At 41.0% G+C, this 16,581-nt stretch overlaps 2 protein-coding genes across 6 annotated transcripts in view; one reads left to right on the plus strand and one right to left on the minus strand.

The window, feature by feature from the left end:
- Positions 1-6,765, minus strand: part of scarf2 (scavenger receptor class F, member 2) — a 17,350-nt gene extending 10,585 nt beyond the window's left edge. The window contains exons 1-5 of one of the 4 annotated variants that reach the window (XM_085910099.1): positions 6,563-6,765; positions 2,520-2,578; positions 2,059-2,160; positions 1,121-1,640; positions 1-59 (exon numbers count right to left, since the gene is read on the minus strand). The exon at positions 1-59 is cut by the window's left edge and continues 160 nt beyond it. In XM_085910099.1, coding sequence (XP_085766225.1) covers positions 1-59; positions 1,121-1,640; positions 2,059-2,160; positions 2,520-2,578; positions 6,563-6,576 — 754 coding nt within the window. In that variant the 5' untranslated portion in view covers positions 6,577-6,765. Of the gene's footprint in view, positions 60-1,120; positions 1,641-2,058; positions 2,161-2,519; positions 2,579-2,649; positions 2,798-4,599; positions 5,126-6,562 lie in introns of those variants that run through there. The other 3 variants (XM_085910097.1, XM_085910100.1, XM_085910098.1) reach the window with 3 other exon arrangements.
- On the plus strand, positions 4,821-15,500 carry prodhb (proline dehydrogenase (oxidase) 1b). 2 transcript variants are annotated; one of them, XM_085910102.1, is made up of 15 exons: positions 4,821-4,937; positions 9,020-9,120; positions 9,348-9,550; positions 10,593-10,618; positions 10,923-11,030; positions 11,139-11,203; positions 11,297-11,413; positions 11,482-11,555; positions 11,717-11,798; positions 12,551-12,643; positions 13,142-13,288; positions 13,368-13,543; positions 13,676-13,774; positions 13,857-13,945; positions 14,449-15,500. In XM_085910102.1, the coding sequence occupies exons 3-15, from the start codon at positions 9,351-9,353 to the stop codon at positions 14,637-14,639; spliced, it is 1,467 nt and encodes a 488-aa protein (XP_085766228.1). In that variant the 5' UTR covers positions 4,821-4,937; positions 9,020-9,120; positions 9,348-9,350; the 3' UTR covers positions 14,640-15,500. The 2 variants fall into 2 exon arrangements, with proteins under 2 accessions (XP_085766228.1, XP_085766227.1); XM_085910101.1 differs by lacking the exons at positions 4,821-4,937; positions 9,020-9,120 and adding an exon at positions 6,468-6,794.
- The last annotated feature ends 1,081 nt before the right edge of the window (positions 15,501-16,581 follow it).

Below are 16,581 nucleotides of genomic sequence, written 5' to 3' on the forward strand. Positions count from 1 at the left end.
ACGTGACGCAACGTCCCTCCGTCACCTTGCACGGCTGCTGGCCTTTGCAGTGGCCGCACCTGAAGAACAATGAGTTGGAATTCCTCAAAATTTGATTCCTCTTCGATGAGCCAGTTATAATGAAGCAGATGGTCACAAGGTTGATTTAAAGCCGCGTTGCGCTGATGATCGTTTAATGAGACGAATAACATTGAATTGTAACTTGATTCTTTTTGGGTTTATAGCGTCTAAATCGTACGAGGTGCGGAGTCCATGAAAGGTAAATCACTTAAGGCCCCGAAATGGCTTTTACGTCTCGGCTTAATGGTTACGGGATAATGCGAACACCGATTCCCAAATCTTTACGGCAGCACCATTAAGTCTGTTTTAAGGGTTATCAGCTGCGCCGTATATCTTCACATCTTACTGAAACTATAAAAGTACAAGCAATCATGCGGCGCATAAGCTACGCGAACGTTTAGCATCTGTAAAACGGAACGTTCCATGCACTTGATTTAGCCTCTTGGCTGTTGCCACCACGTACTTAACGGAATTTGGATTCGATAGATTTTTTCGGATTGTTCTTTTCATTACTAAAGTCTGTTTTATGTTTTACTTTGCTACTGCCAGTATGAGCTAGTTTTTATGACGACCTCCCGCGGTATATACGATAGTGATTTAGCCGATGCTTTTTAGAATACGGAAATGGTTTTGTTATAATCAGTGCTGCCGTCGTCACTGTGCACTCAACTTTAATTGGATGGCTTTACCCTTTTTAAATAATATAAACCATTTGACACGGCTCAAGGCTGTATTTTTATGTAGTGTATAATTGAGGCAGCTCTTAGCGAGGAGAACACTAAATTTATCTTGAATGCTGCACTTAAATGAATTCAAAGTAAAACTTTTTTTTTGTTTTGTTTATATTGGTCTTTTCATCGCTACGTTTTAGGTCTTTATGTCGTTAAATCTGATACACCTCACAATGTAGGAAAATAATTTGGACTGCCACTTCAATATTCTAGTCTATTCTCTTTTTACATTGCTCTTGGATTTTGGGAGATTTTTAGTATCCGATTAATCGATGACAACAAAAAATATTTGATAATAACAATCTTTCATTACAATTAGGGTTCCTTACTTATTCCTGCAGTTTTGTCCATAGAAGCCAGCCGGGCACGGCTCTCTGCAAAACTTGCCACGGTAGCCCGGCGTGCAGGTACACGAGCCGTCCGCCAGGTTGCATTTGCCGTGGACGCACTGGCAGTACCGGTCGCATCTGGGGCCCCACATTCTCTCTCGGCACTGGCAGCGCTGGGTGAACTGGTCGCACGGCGAGTTGTTGCAGTTACACTGGATGGCACAATTCCGCCCCGTCCAACCGGGATTGCACAGGCAGCGTCCCGTCATCGGGTCGCACATTGAGTTGACGCTGCAGTAGCAGTTGTTGTTGCACTGAGGACCCCAGACCCCCGGGTGACACGTGCAAAAGCCCGTGTCCTGGTCGCATTTGCCCTTTTGGCACATGCAGGAGTTCTCGCAGTTGGGCCCCCAGCGGTTGTGGTTGCACGTGCATTTGCCGGTCAAGTCGTCGCACTGACCGTTGGGGTGACAGTTACATTTACCCTTGCAGTCTGGACCCCAAAACTGGGCCGGACATTCTGTTTGGAGACAAAACATCAGTTGACAACTTGACTGTCCAGTTCTGTGCAAAAGAAGAATCATGGAGGTAACTTGAGCGACACCGATACAGTTTGCTAGCCCGTCTTTGCTGTTTTGCATTGTTTGTTAGCATTAAGCTAAACAAACTTTCTTATGAGGTTCTTTTAAATACGCCATTCTGTTTGTTTTGTGTTTGTTTTGACAATAAACTTCAAGTGGGAGAGGCCATTAACTGTTTGAAGCCTTTTTTTTTTGAAGAAGAATTGATTGCATAATCCTACCAATTAGCAAGCTAAGCTAAGCTAACTAACTACTGACTTCAAAGTTAAAACCACAAAGCTGAAAGTGGCCAAAGACTTTTATACAGAATTAATTTAAATTAAGAAAATATTGATAAGGTAGGGTAGAGTGACTTACTTGTGTCACAGCTCGCTCCAAAGTACCCATGACGACAGCGGCATTCGTTAGGCCTGACACACACTTCGTTTTCCTTACAGGTGAAGTTGCCTTCGCAGAGAGCTTGGAGAAAACCAAAAGCGGCCGCATTATTCAAACACTTCCCAATTGTATCAACGGTAGAGGTGTCCAAACTTTGGTCGGGTTCGAGATTATTTGTAGCACGTTTTTATTGGCCTGCCATATATTTTCATAATAAAACTGTAAACAGAAACGCAGGGATGTTGAGTCATGAAAAAAAAAAAAAATTGCTACAAGTATAATTCATTTGTCAGCCTCATTTTATATACATGTGAATTTTTTTTTTTTAATCATTCAAATTTAGCAGGATCATTAACAACACGCTTGTCTGATATATAAATAATAAATAAATAAATGTCATTGCGTGGTCTGAATAATCGTGCTGCATGCGTGTTACATACGTTTGAGACATTCATCTCCTAGCTGAGCCCAGCCGCTGCAGCACACCAACCCCGGAGACCTAGAAAAGAATTCCCAAAGTGTAAATAAGAGCGAGGGGGGTTGGATCAGGGTCGGAGGTTAATGAGGCACCTGTTGTGAAACATACAGACATTTCAAAGTTGCTGCAACCACACCCAACTGGTTTGGTCACATCTGGAGAGATCAAATACTTGAAGACATTATCAGCGTGTTGCACATGCTGAGCACATGGTGGTCTAATTATATGAATCATGCAGTGCAAAAAAAAAAAAAAAAAAAAAGAACCTGATTTTAACCCAATATGGTTGAAAAAGGACATGAGACATTTTTTGGGCCAAAAATAATAAAAAGAATAACCCACAAAAATTATTTGTGGGTCAATCATTTGTGATTCAACAATTTGGCTCCGCCCCTTTATTTGGACCCATATGCGGTTATTTTTGAGCCATCTGATTTTAGAGTGCATCTCCGAATCAGTACAGCACATTCAAAAACCCTCCCAATTGGAATTCTCTCTGTGTTTATCATCCTCTTTAACCTTTGCCAGCCTTTTGGAGCGAAAACAGTGAGGGAGTCTAAATATATAACACTTTGCTGCCGTTTTTTTTTTTGGCTCTGTCAGGAAAGGACAAATCTGTCTCATTTTCCTCCCACGACAATGACCTTCGCGGAGCCTCTGCAACGCATCAGCTGCCCCAAAAGTGTTTGAAGATGGCAGCTGGCTTCAGCGTCAGTGTGCAAGGGAGTGACGCTGTTTTAATTTGAATTCTGACAAATAGGCGCGTGGTAAAGATCAACCTCTGAAAGAGGAGTTTTTGGAACCATGCCTTTCTGACTTTATTACGCGTGGTGGCTGGATTCAACTTATTCCGTGCAAGTGCGCTATTCCAAATCACGACAAACTAAGACAAAGGTGTACACAGTTGACCCTTGTTGACCTTTTAATCGACCCTGGGTGCTATTCTATAGTCTGCCATTTTGGTGTATGTATTTTTTATCTTGGCTTAGAGTGAAAAGACAATTTGTGAAAATAAAACACCCTTCATGGCTGTTTTAGTGATTTCAAAAACAAACGTCTTTTCCTATATCGATGTTTCACTCGTCACATATCGAAACGAGGGAATCCGGCGAGCGTTGAAGGCATCATTGACATTCAAACAGTTGACTTTGTAACGCAAAGACGTGCCCCTGGAAATGCTGACATGTGATGATAAACGCTTAACTGCTTCCCCCCATTCATTAGACTGCGGTCAGAGCAAATAAAGAACATACTATAATGGGCGCAGTGGGGAAAATAAGTTAGCGGAGAGTGGCGGGCGCAGATATCGAATGAAAGGGTAAGATGACAAACAAGAGAGAGGTGATGAAGTGGGACAGGCCTGTGCTGGAAATATACACAAAGTAACCCAAAATAGTGATGACTAAAATATGTGGGCCAAAAGGTCAAGCTTGGTGAGTAATCACAATCAATCTTTACGTCATTAAACAGCAGTACGGTTTTTATAACACTTTGTGTCGAGCACGTGTCAAATGTTTAGTGGGTAAAGTTGGAGGGATGTTAAATTATTTGGCGTCATTGCAACACTTGTAAAAAAAAAAAAGAAATATGGTATCGTATTTCTCGCTGGGTTAACAACAGCGCCCCCTGTCGGATAAGGAAAAGACTGCTCCACGCAGATGTACACATCTGTCCGTAAAAACCGCTGCAAGCAACGGACTCCTCCTCCTGCTGCGGCGATGAAATGGACTGTGGAAAAAAAATAAAAATAAAGTGCTCGAAATAAAGTTCTTGAAATAAAATACAGCCAATTAAAAGTGTTGCGGAGATTTCCTGGTTTCAAATGAGTGAGTGTTGGAGTTAAAGAAAGTGAAGTGAGCCATGTGCAGTTAAAAAAAAAAAAAGGACATTTGCGCCACAAAGTATAATTGTTATGCAAATTGATAGTTTTGAGAAGCCATGACAAAACACAGAGAAGGGAAGTTGATCGAAACGTAAAATAGAAAAAATAAAAAAAAAGCGTTGATTTTCGTCATCATTCAAATGACCCGTTAAGCTCTTACCCAGGAACTTTGCACACATTTCTGCCTTTGAGACGCAGTTTTTGGCCCTGAGCGAAGCTAAAAACGAGACAAACCACCGCCACAAAAGCAAAAAAGTTCTTCACTTCCATCGTACAAGCAGCAGCATCCTTCTAGACGCCTCTTCTTTTTATTCCACACACAAACTTTGCTTTTTGCGCACTTAATCCAAATCTTTCTCCAAATGAATTCTTCCAAAGTCCTACAACGACATCCACAATGATTCCAAACTTGACCAAATCAAAGAAGTCACTTTTCCTCCTCGTATGCTGCACCGTTACTTCCATGAACTAAATGAGGGCGGCGTGCAAAACTTTGAGGTAAGAAAGAAAAAAAGAAAAAATCACACTTCCCTTATGACGAACCGAGGTGGGAAAGTCAAATCAAGTACAAAAAGTAAAAAGGTCCAGCTTTGGCCGTGGTTCTCCGAGGAGAGCTACTTGACTTTTTTTGTCCTCTCTTGAGCTCTCAGGAGTGGCAGGAGGGAAATTCCTGATTTGTTACTCTGTCTTTTGGCTGTGTGCGCCACCAAATTTACATAGCTTGCGCGCCACATGATCTGATCTGCCCTCTAACTTATGGACGCAAAAGTGCAACACGTGACTTGAAAGTTATAAAACAAAGCATCGTAATGTAATTCGAGCCTTCTGTTCATAAAAAGATTACACCGGATTGACCAATGTTATTATGATGTGGAACATTTTTTGTAGTTTCTAAGTGCTGTTGTGCATCACTGACACATCTTGGGGTTAGGCAATAGCCTCCCCTACTGATGACACTGAGGCAGTGACTTTCAAACTTTTACCCCCCCCCCCCAAAAAAAACCCCTAACAAATATATAATTTTTTTAAAATGTCCTGTACTCAATCAATGCACCAAAAAGTTCAAAACGCTCTGACATTACGAACATTCAATATCGGAAAAGAAAAAAAAACTGAACTTGAATAACAATTTAATTCAACTGTATTGCACAATGAAGTGAAATAATCATGAATGCATGTTTAAAAATAAATGATAGAGATTCAATGCAATACGGTCATTTTGGAATTATGTTTTTTAATGTATCAGTAGGGGGACTCATACCACACTTTGAGAGTCACTGCCCAATGTTGTCTTAACACAGCCTCACACTTTTGGCTTTAATGGGCTTTTTTTTGTGGTGGTGGTGGGGGGGGGGACAAGCCTACAGTGATTTAAGTACTTAGTGCTTACAGACACACATCATTACCCTCCTTGGCGGAGGTAATGATCCCCCGCAAAATGTCTTAAAACAAGATATACCTCCCAGATGGATTTTTAAATGAACCCGTTGCAAAGCATAATGTGATCATGTGCTGCTTCATTATGTACAGTCGGGTGGGAATTAAAAGGTCACCATCACAAGTGTTGTTGTTTTAATGACATTTTAAAAATAGGAAGACTGTACAGATACAAAGAAGCAAAACAAGCTGAAAACTACCACCGAGTCTATTTTGAAGTGATTTATTTTAGGGGGGGGAGGCCGGCGTCCCACCCCATTGGCCTTTGCACGCCCCTGCACTACTCCCAACCTTAACAGTGCACTCACAGATGTTGTACATTCTTTTACAACCATATGATCGATTATTATTTTAGTTGAAGTGAGTTTTGGGGCCAATTCTTTCTCTATTACGTTCTTTCCGATTAAAATAAAAAACCTTCTCTCTACCCCTGTTGCGCAATCATTTTGAGAACTACTTTTGATTTTATATCATTCTCCAATAACAGTACTTACTGCATGTGTGTGCGTCAAGCCCAAAACTAAACAAAAGCAACTTTGCCACTCCCACTGATGCAAACGAGAGGGCGAGCCTCCTCCGTGTTCTGTCAAAACACGCCGGAGCTCGTTCCAGTGGTGTTCTCTAATGTTACCGGCTGTAGCTGTCACGCGAGCCCGGGCTGAGGCGCCCCTCAGGCGGCTACTCACCAGCCGAAGACCATGGATCTCCATAAGCGTGGCGGGGGTCACGCAGGTGGACGTGGGTGATCGTCTAAATGGACGTGGTGCCAGTTGGGGACGGGCCAGCAGTGGGATGATATCTGTGGACTTTGAGCAGACCAGAGAGGCTTATAAGAGCAAGGACTCGTTGGAGCTCCTGAGAAGTCTGCTGGTTCTCAAAATGTGCTCCTTTGACTTCCTGGTTGATAAGAATCAAGAGGTAAAGTTTTACCCTGGCCCCTAATGCAAACTTTTTTTCATGTTATATATATATATATATATATATATATATATATATATATATATATATATATATATATATATATATATATATATATATATATATATATATATATATATATGTACAGTAATCCCTCCTACTTCGCGGCTTCAACTATCGCGGCTTCGCTATATCGCGGGTTTTCAAAAATGCGGAAATGAATTATTTTATCGCAGAAATTTCATCATTTCACGAGGTTTCGCGGCCACTTGAGTTTCTTCATTTTCCTTTAATAATGATAGCTTACGTTTAAAAGTGAAATGAATAAATTAAAGAGTCAGTACAGTATACTTTATCGTCACATGTGACTTCAGGGCGTTCTCGCTGTTGTATATTTTGGACTAACTCATGTTCCGTAGTGGGAAAACCCCGGATGTGGGAGGGGGAGCTTCGGGGACGTTCAGTGTCGCGATGTACGGCCAGTGAACTGACTGTGATGAAAGGAATAAAGCAGTACCCATCACGTCGTTGTCCGAACCATGCTTGCTACATCAGAACCTGGAAAATAGTAAAGATATAACACTCTCCACCGGCGGAGGCCTTCATCTGGACATAGCAATACACTGTTAGTCTCGTCGCTAAGGCATGAATGCGGAGCGCACAGTCCATTGATATGAAAGTCCCCTAGCAGCGAGCTGGTTGATGTCAGCGATAAAAATAGAATATCTTCCAAGAATAGCTCAAAAAAATCTAGTTTCTATTTCGCGGAAATTCCCATTTCGCGGTTGGGTCTGGAACGTAACCCCCGCGAAGTAGGAGGGATCACTGTATATATATTATTTATTGATTTATTTATTGTCTTAAAAAAAATAACATATATAATATGCTGTACTGTACAAAGTGCTGAAACAGGAAGTCAAATTAGGAAACTAATATGAATCATCCACAACATAGTGAACATTTCAATTGATAGGGAACATTCCTTTAAATAGGAAATAGAAATCAATTATCGAGCTTGCTATACAGTGGGTGCCGAAACACAAAGCAGCATTACAAAAGAAACATCAATCATCCACAGTGAGAACATTCTGTACCCTTACGAGACAGCAGATTAGGTACACCTGAACAATAGATATTTACTATATCAAATTAGCCGGAACTTCAGACAGGCCCTAAAATTTGAGACAACAATTTTGCAACTACAGTTTTCTTCTTTTTTTAACAAACAAAGTGAGACAGCGCTGTTGTGGTATGCATGCATCACATGATATGATGACATAATAGACAATTATAAATTATTATTATTATTATTATTTTTATTATAAAAGAGTAATATTGAAATCAAACCAAACTTTTTTTAGCTTTCATTTTACACAGCTCCTCTATTGGTTCTCACTAGCTGGTGTACCTAATGAACAGTCTGATAACTGCACCATACTTTAAGTTGGCACTTACAAGACAATTGCATAATCGCTGACACAACACTTCCTCAGAAATGACAACAAAAGCAAATGTAATTTATCACAAGGCCTTATTCTTAGCTATTTTACGATTTGTTTTCAAACGTGAGACGAGCAAAACAACTTCAAGTTGCGTGCGAACCTCAGGCAAGCATGTAAAACCCACCTCTCAAATTACAACTTGTTTTTCCAGGCAGGTCGGCGTCCCCGTTTGTGCACACGCTACTTTCATTTAGCTTCACCCTCTCGTCAGAGTTATCCGGTCAAGACTAGCCACGGCGGAACATTTTAATTTTCTACACTGGAGAACTTTCAACATGTATCATATATTTAAAAGCAATTCTTTGAATTCACTTTGTTGCATCTTTTGACTCATTCACTGCCAAAGACGGCTATAGACGTCACAGATCTATTTTAACTGAGCCGACAGCGAGTTAAAAAAAAAAAGAAAAGTGCAAATTCAAAAAACAGCATCACAGAATGTACCGCGTTTGATTTCTGAAGTGTCGCTGCACTTTTCATTCTGTTCAGGTTCACAGTGAACTTGGAGACAATCCCGGAATCTTTTCGTTTGCAGGCTGTATTATTTTATATTCATGAGCTATATATATATATAATAGATTACAGTGCTTTCAAAAGGTTCCCCTTTAGTTCTTACCACCTCTCACTTTACTGGATGACTTTAAAGGGGTTACGTATTTTTACGTGTCCTTGTTTTAGAAGAATTTCTACCTCGCAAAAAAAAAGCTTCTCCTTCTCATTAAGGTTTGTGTGGCTGCTTTAAAAGTCTTCGGCAACCACTTTTGTCAGGCAAGACTGACGCCTTCGAAACAGGTCGAGACGCAACCAGTCGCTGCAGGGACATTGTGAGTGACGTGAGCGCCGAAGCGTCTCCCCATCATCCAAGTATTGTCAAACACTCCTGATGAGGAGTCACCGGTACCGCAATGTTAGAATATTCAATTAACTGTGAAGCTAAGCCCAAAAAAAAAAAAAAACGGATCCGCAGTGGTTCTTTCCAACTCGCCAGACTGAATGTTTTTAAATGATTCATGAAAGCTCTCAGGTTACATCATCCTGTATCTCTGCTCAGATAATGGATTTCGGGAAGAAGGTGTTGGGTCAGAAAGCCTTTGATCAGCTGATGAAAATGACGTTTTACGGTCAGTTTGTGGCCGGCGAGGATCACAAAGCCATTAGGCCGCTCATTCAGAAGAACCTGGCTTTCGGTGTTGGCTCCGTACTGGACTACAGTGTGGAGGAGGACGTCAGCCAGGAGGAGGAGCCACAGATGCAGTAAGAAAGTTGCACTATTTGCTCAAAATATTAGGAACAGCTTTTTTTCGGGGAACAGTCGATTTGGGTCTGGGAAATTTGATTCGCTGGCATTATTATCTTAGGAGCAGCTGAAGTCAAGTCAAGTCAAGTCAAGTTTATTTGTATAGCCCTAAATCACAAGCAGTCTCAAAGGGCTTCACATAGACAATCAATTGACAATTATTCTCAAAGTATCCCCTGATCTTGGGCTCCCAAGCTGAACTAATTCCAAAAAATAATGATGTATCCCTATGACAACTTGCACTGCAAAGTCAAATATAAAACATAACGACATTTAAATATACAGGACATGTCGCACTTGTTAGGAATTTTGTCACATGGCTAACATGTGAGTGCTGCATCCAGAAGGCAGCAGCAAGGACGCTCCATTTGGACTTGGAGCCCTTCAGAAGTCACGTAGCACCGACTTAGAACAATGCCAAATTCTCTTATAACGTCGACCTTTTAACATTTCAAATGTTTCATGGAGGTCAAAATTAAAGAAGTGTTGAGGTGACGCTGATGTAGGCTAACAGCTGACTTCAAGTTCAAACGTTCCAAGCATGACAGAAAAACTTCAGTTAGATCAATGAGCTCTTGAGCAAGTTTTGTGCTAACGCTGGCTGCTATTTGGAATCGTTCACTTTGACTAAGGCCGCAGTTTAAGATGAAGAAAAAAAAAGCCCCAAAGCATGATGCTGCCACCACCACTGGCGTAGCTAGGTTTTTTTTTCCTGGGGGGGGGGGGGGGGCATGCCAGGGTGTCCTTAAAAAAAAAAAAAAAATTACAATTCTCAAAAATTCACGGCTAAGGCTCGATTTTATCACGAGAATTTGTGCAATTGTACTTGCCTAGAATATTTACATGGAATAAATGAGTGTTAAAAATAATAAATAATTGGTTGCATACGTTTTCTGTGTTGCTGCTTACAAAAAAATAAGGTGAAGAAGTGTAGATAAAATGTTGCACGTCAACTGCGAATGGTTGAACTGATTAATCCTCTTATTTCTTTTTATTTAGCTCAAATGCAGCCAGTGGAGAGAAAGGTCAGTCACCTCACACTTAATTGTCTTGCACACAGTTTATAGTACACTGCCGTCTTCATTACGTACGATTGCTTTAAAATGTCGTTCCATAAAAAGCACATTCTCTGTCTCATACATTTTGTTGTTCTTTTTTTATTTTTTTTTTATCTGGCAAAAATAGCTTTTTGGGTTGAAAGAATAGAAAAAAAAAACTAAACGGGCAGCTTTCATGATATAATAATACTTAACAAGGTTGATTAAAATTGAGCCTTGAATCGGTTTGACTGAAAATAATAAAAAAAAAAATATTTTTTGTCACCGTCAGGCGAGAACCACAAAAACACGATTGGTGGATCCCAAACATATTTCTATGCAGATGAAAGCAAATGCGACCAACATATGGAAACATTCCTGAAATGTATCCAGGCATCTGGTAAGCAAAGTTATTTGTTAGCATTAAGCTAAGACATAGCTATTGGATTTATTTATTTTTTTAAACAAAATGCTGTGAAAATACTACAATGAAGTCTATCCAACATAGGAGGGAGCTCAATGGATGGCTTCTCTGCCATCAAAATGACCGCCCTGGGCCGACCTCAATTTCTGGTGAGATGTTTCAGCTCCAGAATATCAAATGCGTCAAAATAATCACCCTTCTTGTTGTATTTTTATGCTGACCTGGTATGTTTGTTCTTCAAGCTCCAGCTCTCTGAGATCCTCGTGAAATGGCGCCGATTTTTCACCTTCTTGGCATCCAAGCAGTGTAAAGATAGCGTAGATGTCTTGGAGCAAAAGTTGGATCTTAAACAGATGCAGGTGACTTGATGATTCTCTCATTTAGCTTATTACGTTGATATATTTTTAATGCCGACGTATCCATTAAGGAATTTTTCAGCAGTGTGGGTGCAAACGATGACTTCTACAATGCGTTGACTGCACGGAGCGAAGATACTTCAGGGTAAGGGTGAGATCCTAACCACACACAAAACTCCAACAGGATCTAATATTTGCAATTTATGTTCTGCACGACACAGATATCTAGGAGCTAAACCATAAACGGCTGAAAAACCACTTTTTTTTATGGATGCTTGTCATATTGTTGATGTTCTGTTTTGGCAGAACTATTGACCTCCTCGACTGGGAGCGTCTCTTTGATGACAGAGCAAACCTGGCGGACCTGCTCGTTGTCCCCAATGTTCAGGTCAGTCAAGCTGAAATACAGAAGTCAAAACTCAGCGGAGCGCAAACTTTGGACATGTATTTGCTTCTCTCTAACGGAGCTAGTAGCCTGTGGAGTCTACTATGTAGTCATTCCAATTTCCATACATTACCAGAAAATCATTTGTGTAAGGCGAGTTTAATGACAAGACAATAATTTGTGCTAGCATGTTATTTTGGCTAGTATGCTAGCTGATATTATCAATGAGCCTCATGTGAAGGTGGTTTAGTTTCTATTAGTTGGTGCTAGCACGTTATTTTGGCTAGTATGCTAGCTAATACTATCAATAAGCCTCATGTGATGGTGGTTTGTTTGTATTGAGTCGTTTAACTATTCATAATTGTGTACACGCTAGCTGCATGCTGTTGGTACTTTATGATCCTCACCATGCCGCCATCTTGTGACATCCACACACAATATTCGCAAATTTGTGGCTGAGCTCTGAAGTGAAATTCTATAATGACTTAAATCTCATCAAATCCAAAATTAGATAACACCCTCATTTAGACGATCACCAAAATGCAAATCCGTCGTGTGTTTTCTACCGAGCTGACCCTGACAAACCAATCGATAAAACCGCACCTGTTGCCTTTGTGCCTTCGGCGGAGGTAATTATACTAATGGAATCACACTTTGTGTTAGCGAATGATAAGGAGTTCAATTACTACCTTGTCTTTGTCATTCCATTAGGAGCCATTAGTATCTAATGCTCTTCTTCTTGCTTGTTTGCTCAGCTTGGTCAACTGGAGCCGCTGCTAAAAGACTTCACTGCAGAGGAGGAGGGACAAATAACGAGGATATTGCAGCGTATGGAGACCTTAGCCGAGGTAATCTGTCAAAGCCTGACACTATATGATTACTTTGTGTCAAACATAGTGGTGACAAGTACCGTATTTTCCGGACTGTAAGGCGCACCTGAAAACCTAAAATTTTCTCAAATCCAGCCTTATAGTCTGGCGCGCCTTATATATGGGCCAAATTCCTAAATTTAAACTGACCCAAAGCATTGTGTCATGAAATCAATCATAAGTGGCCTGCTGAAGACTATGAATCATGAATCAAAAAGACTATGGATCATTATTTTGTGATTCTAAAGTAATTTCTTGTGTCTGAAGTTGAAATAAAAAAGATAAAATGGAGAATGATTTGATTTGGATTAAAAATCTGACATGATGCATTAATGGTGCGCCTTATAGCCCGGTGCGCCTTATATAAGGACAGCGTTTTAAAATGGGCCATTCATTGAAGGTGCGCCTTATAGTCCGGTGCGCCTTATAGTCCGGAAAAGACGGTAGTGACTTTGTTGTTGTTGTTTTTTCACGCAGCACGCTGTAAAGAATGGCGTCCGCTTGATGGTGGATGCAGAACAGACCTACATGCAGCCGGCCATCAACAGACTAACATTGCAAATGCAAAATGTTTACAACAAAGACAAGCCGGTCATCTTCAACACCTACCAATGCTACTTGAAGGTCCCAAAGCACAATTACAATCTTTTGCAGTTGTAAAGTTGCCGTAAGAACTGGAGTTATCTTCAGCGTTTGTGCGCAGGACGCTTTTGACAACCTAACGTTGGCGGTTGAGTTATCTCGACGCGAGGGCTGGCATTTTGCCGCCAAGCTGGTGCGAGGGGCCTACATGCACCAGGAGCGGGAGAGGGCGTTAGAATTTGATTACGAGGACCCCATCAACCCTGATTACGAGACGACCAACGCAATGTATCACAGGTAAGCGTGAAAGTAAAAGGAAACATCTTGAACATGTTCTGATTTCATAAGCTTGACTAGCTTTATCTTTTTGTAAAACTGATTATCATAAAGTGTTTACCGTTTTTTTTATTTAAATGTTCTTCTGTTCAGATGTTTGGATTACGTACTAGATGAGATTGCCCGCCACAGGAACGCCAATGTCATGGTGGCTTCTCACAATGAGGACACAGTGAAACACACTTTGCAAAGGTACATTCTAACTTTGCCTCGTGTGAATCTTGAGTAACGCTTATCTCAGATTTTTTTTTTTTTTTTACTATCTGGCCTTCAGAATGAACGAGCTAGCATTATTGCCCCGAGAAAACAAAGTTTTCTTTGGCCAGCTCCTGGGCATGTGTGATCAGATCAGCTTCCCGCTAGGTGAGCAAAACACACACATACACACACGAAGTCACAGCTAACCTTACGACACATTCAAGTCCAAATTCTGCCTCGGTGAGAATTGGCTGTCTGACGGTGACAGCGGATCGCAGGCCCACACGGGGACATATAAAGTGAGACACCTCGGCATTGACGAGTTGTCTCTGTGAGTCGCCGCTGTCGGTTTTCGTTTGTCAATCACGCTGTTCTACTCGAAAAGGGTCTCGCATTGGTATAAGCTTCTTTTGTGATTTTTCCGCACGAACAAAGCAACCGTTGCAGGCAGGCTTTTAAAAAGATAAAAAATAAAAACGTTATGTTCTATGAGCCTCACTAGTCTGAACGTGACCTCAAAGTGGCTAACGGATTAGCCACTTAACAGCCAGCCAAGCCTTTTCAAGTCACACGCATTCAATCACAGATACTACGGATGGTGACCTCTAGTGGACAAAAAAAAAAAAATAGCCGTACCTTACATTTCTCCATTTGACTTGCAACCCCAGGCCAGGCGGGTTTCCCAGTCTACAAGTACGTCCCCTACGGCCCAGTGAACGAAGTGATGCCCTACCTGAGTCGGAGAGCCCAGGAGAACCGAGGCTTCATGAAAGGTGCTCAAAAGGAAAGAGAGCTGTTGTGGAAGGAACTCAAACGCAGATTGGCCTCCAGGGAGCTTCTCTATCAGCCGCTATACTGAAAGCAGTAAAAAAAAAAGAACTAGTGTCAAGTTTTCTTCTCTTGCCGTCTCCTTCCTGTCTTTCTATTTCTCTGTCGTGTATTTCATCCTTTTATTTCTCCCAATGCTGTGACAGCCCCATCACTTGCTGATGTTTCCCACATGCTCCATCCCCATTTACATTTATGTCCATTCTTCATTTCGCCCTCCTTTTGTCTGCAAAGCACTCGTATCAATCAAGTGGGCATCTTAAGTGCTCCGACTGGACTCGTGAAAATGTCAACAAGTCCTGGGCGGTCGTTCCTTTTCACGCACCTATTCATCACGCACAAGGACAACAATGCGCACAACTAAGAGGTTTTATTTAAATGCTAATAAATGCATTATGTGTATTGTTCATCCATTTTTTAAAATAATGGACACTCAGATGTATATCTGTGTTTTAAGCCTTTTCACGAGCCAATGTGTCCTCATTACATCGCTAATGTTGATTTGTGCCTTGTGCTCGGTACTCAGAGAGAGAATCTTATTTTTTTATACAAATCCCTGTAAGTCTGCGTGCTCCTTTTCATCTTGGCCCAAGACAATACACATGCACAAACTTGTGTTTTATTATTTTACATCCATTTATTGTTGTTAGAATGCCAATGCAGGTTGTGTTGCGATGCTGCAGTTGAAATAAATAAATAAAAGTCACCGTTCTAATATAATTGCCGAAAGTAAATCTCACTCTCGGTAACGAATCCTTATTAACGTTGCAGAGGCAGAATTCTTGATACGCTTCATGGTCTTGTATGGGATCTCATTATTTTGGGTTAGCTCTAATAGTGAGCTCAGCTCAAAACAGACTCGGCTATATCGTCTATTTGAATAAAAATAATGCAGGACTTCAAATAAATGCCCTTTATTTTGTCTTTCACACACACACACACACACACACACACACACACACACACACACACACACACACACACACACACACACACACACACACACACACACACACACACACACACACACACACACACGATATATATTTCTAAATAATTTTGCTAACATCGACACTTATACGCCAACTTGAGAAGCTGCTAAGTTTTGGAGCTTCCAGTCTTGCTGTATTCTATTGGTTTAATTAAGAATCGTGTTCTTTTTTGATGCAAGACGTGCCTTTTGGCCATTCATTGGCCAACAAATTCCTTCTTACAGACAGCTGCAGTTTTCAGTTAGGAAGATAATTTTGTGTGGGAAAGGCCACAAGTCGGGAGACTCAGTCAAAGCAGCGTGGGCTCAGCAAATTCTCCCTGCATTAAAGCACGCGAGTCGGCCAAAGCTAATTTACTTTACATAATGAATGTTGGCGACCTTGCGTTATACAACTTTTTTTTTTTTGGGTTCCTTCACTTGACGACGCATGGCTCCACATAGTTGTGTTCGTTGGACCGTGCCCTTGGAACAGCAAAATCATCCACAGCATTTTCCTTTTTTTTAATTCACACACGACTTGATCTGCAAAAAAAAAAAAAACCTGCCCTGATGTGAAATGGACTGAACAATTGAAAAGACCAGAGCAAATCTGATGAATTTACACGTCGCCATTTGGATTCAACAACTTGTTTGTGTGCCACAATGCAGACACACACTAACAATAACAACAACGCAGGGAATGTTTGGTATTTTCTTTCAGCAGCAGAACAGGGTGAATGAGATGACATATTACATTTATTGATTTTATTCAACACTGTGCTTGGTGATTAGGACATCTGTCTCGTAGCTCTAAGATTCATGGTTCGAATCCCAAGTTTGGGGTTTTGTATGTATTCTTTGTGCTAAGAAGTGTAGTGTAAAAGAAGCTGGTCCTCAGTAAACTTCAGTAATGTACCTTGGTTGTTTGCACAAAGGATAAAGAATATATGCCTGCAAATATTTATTTGTCAACCGATGTCTTGCTTGCATTCAAACCGCC

Source organism: Syngnathus leptorhynchus, chromosome 4 (genome assembly GCF_054491065.1).
Source record: "Syngnathus leptorhynchus isolate UIUO chromosome 4, UIUO_Slep, whole genome shotgun sequence".
Classification (NCBI taxonomy): Eukaryota; Metazoa; Chordata; class Actinopteri; order Syngnathiformes; family Syngnathidae; genus Syngnathus; species Syngnathus leptorhynchus.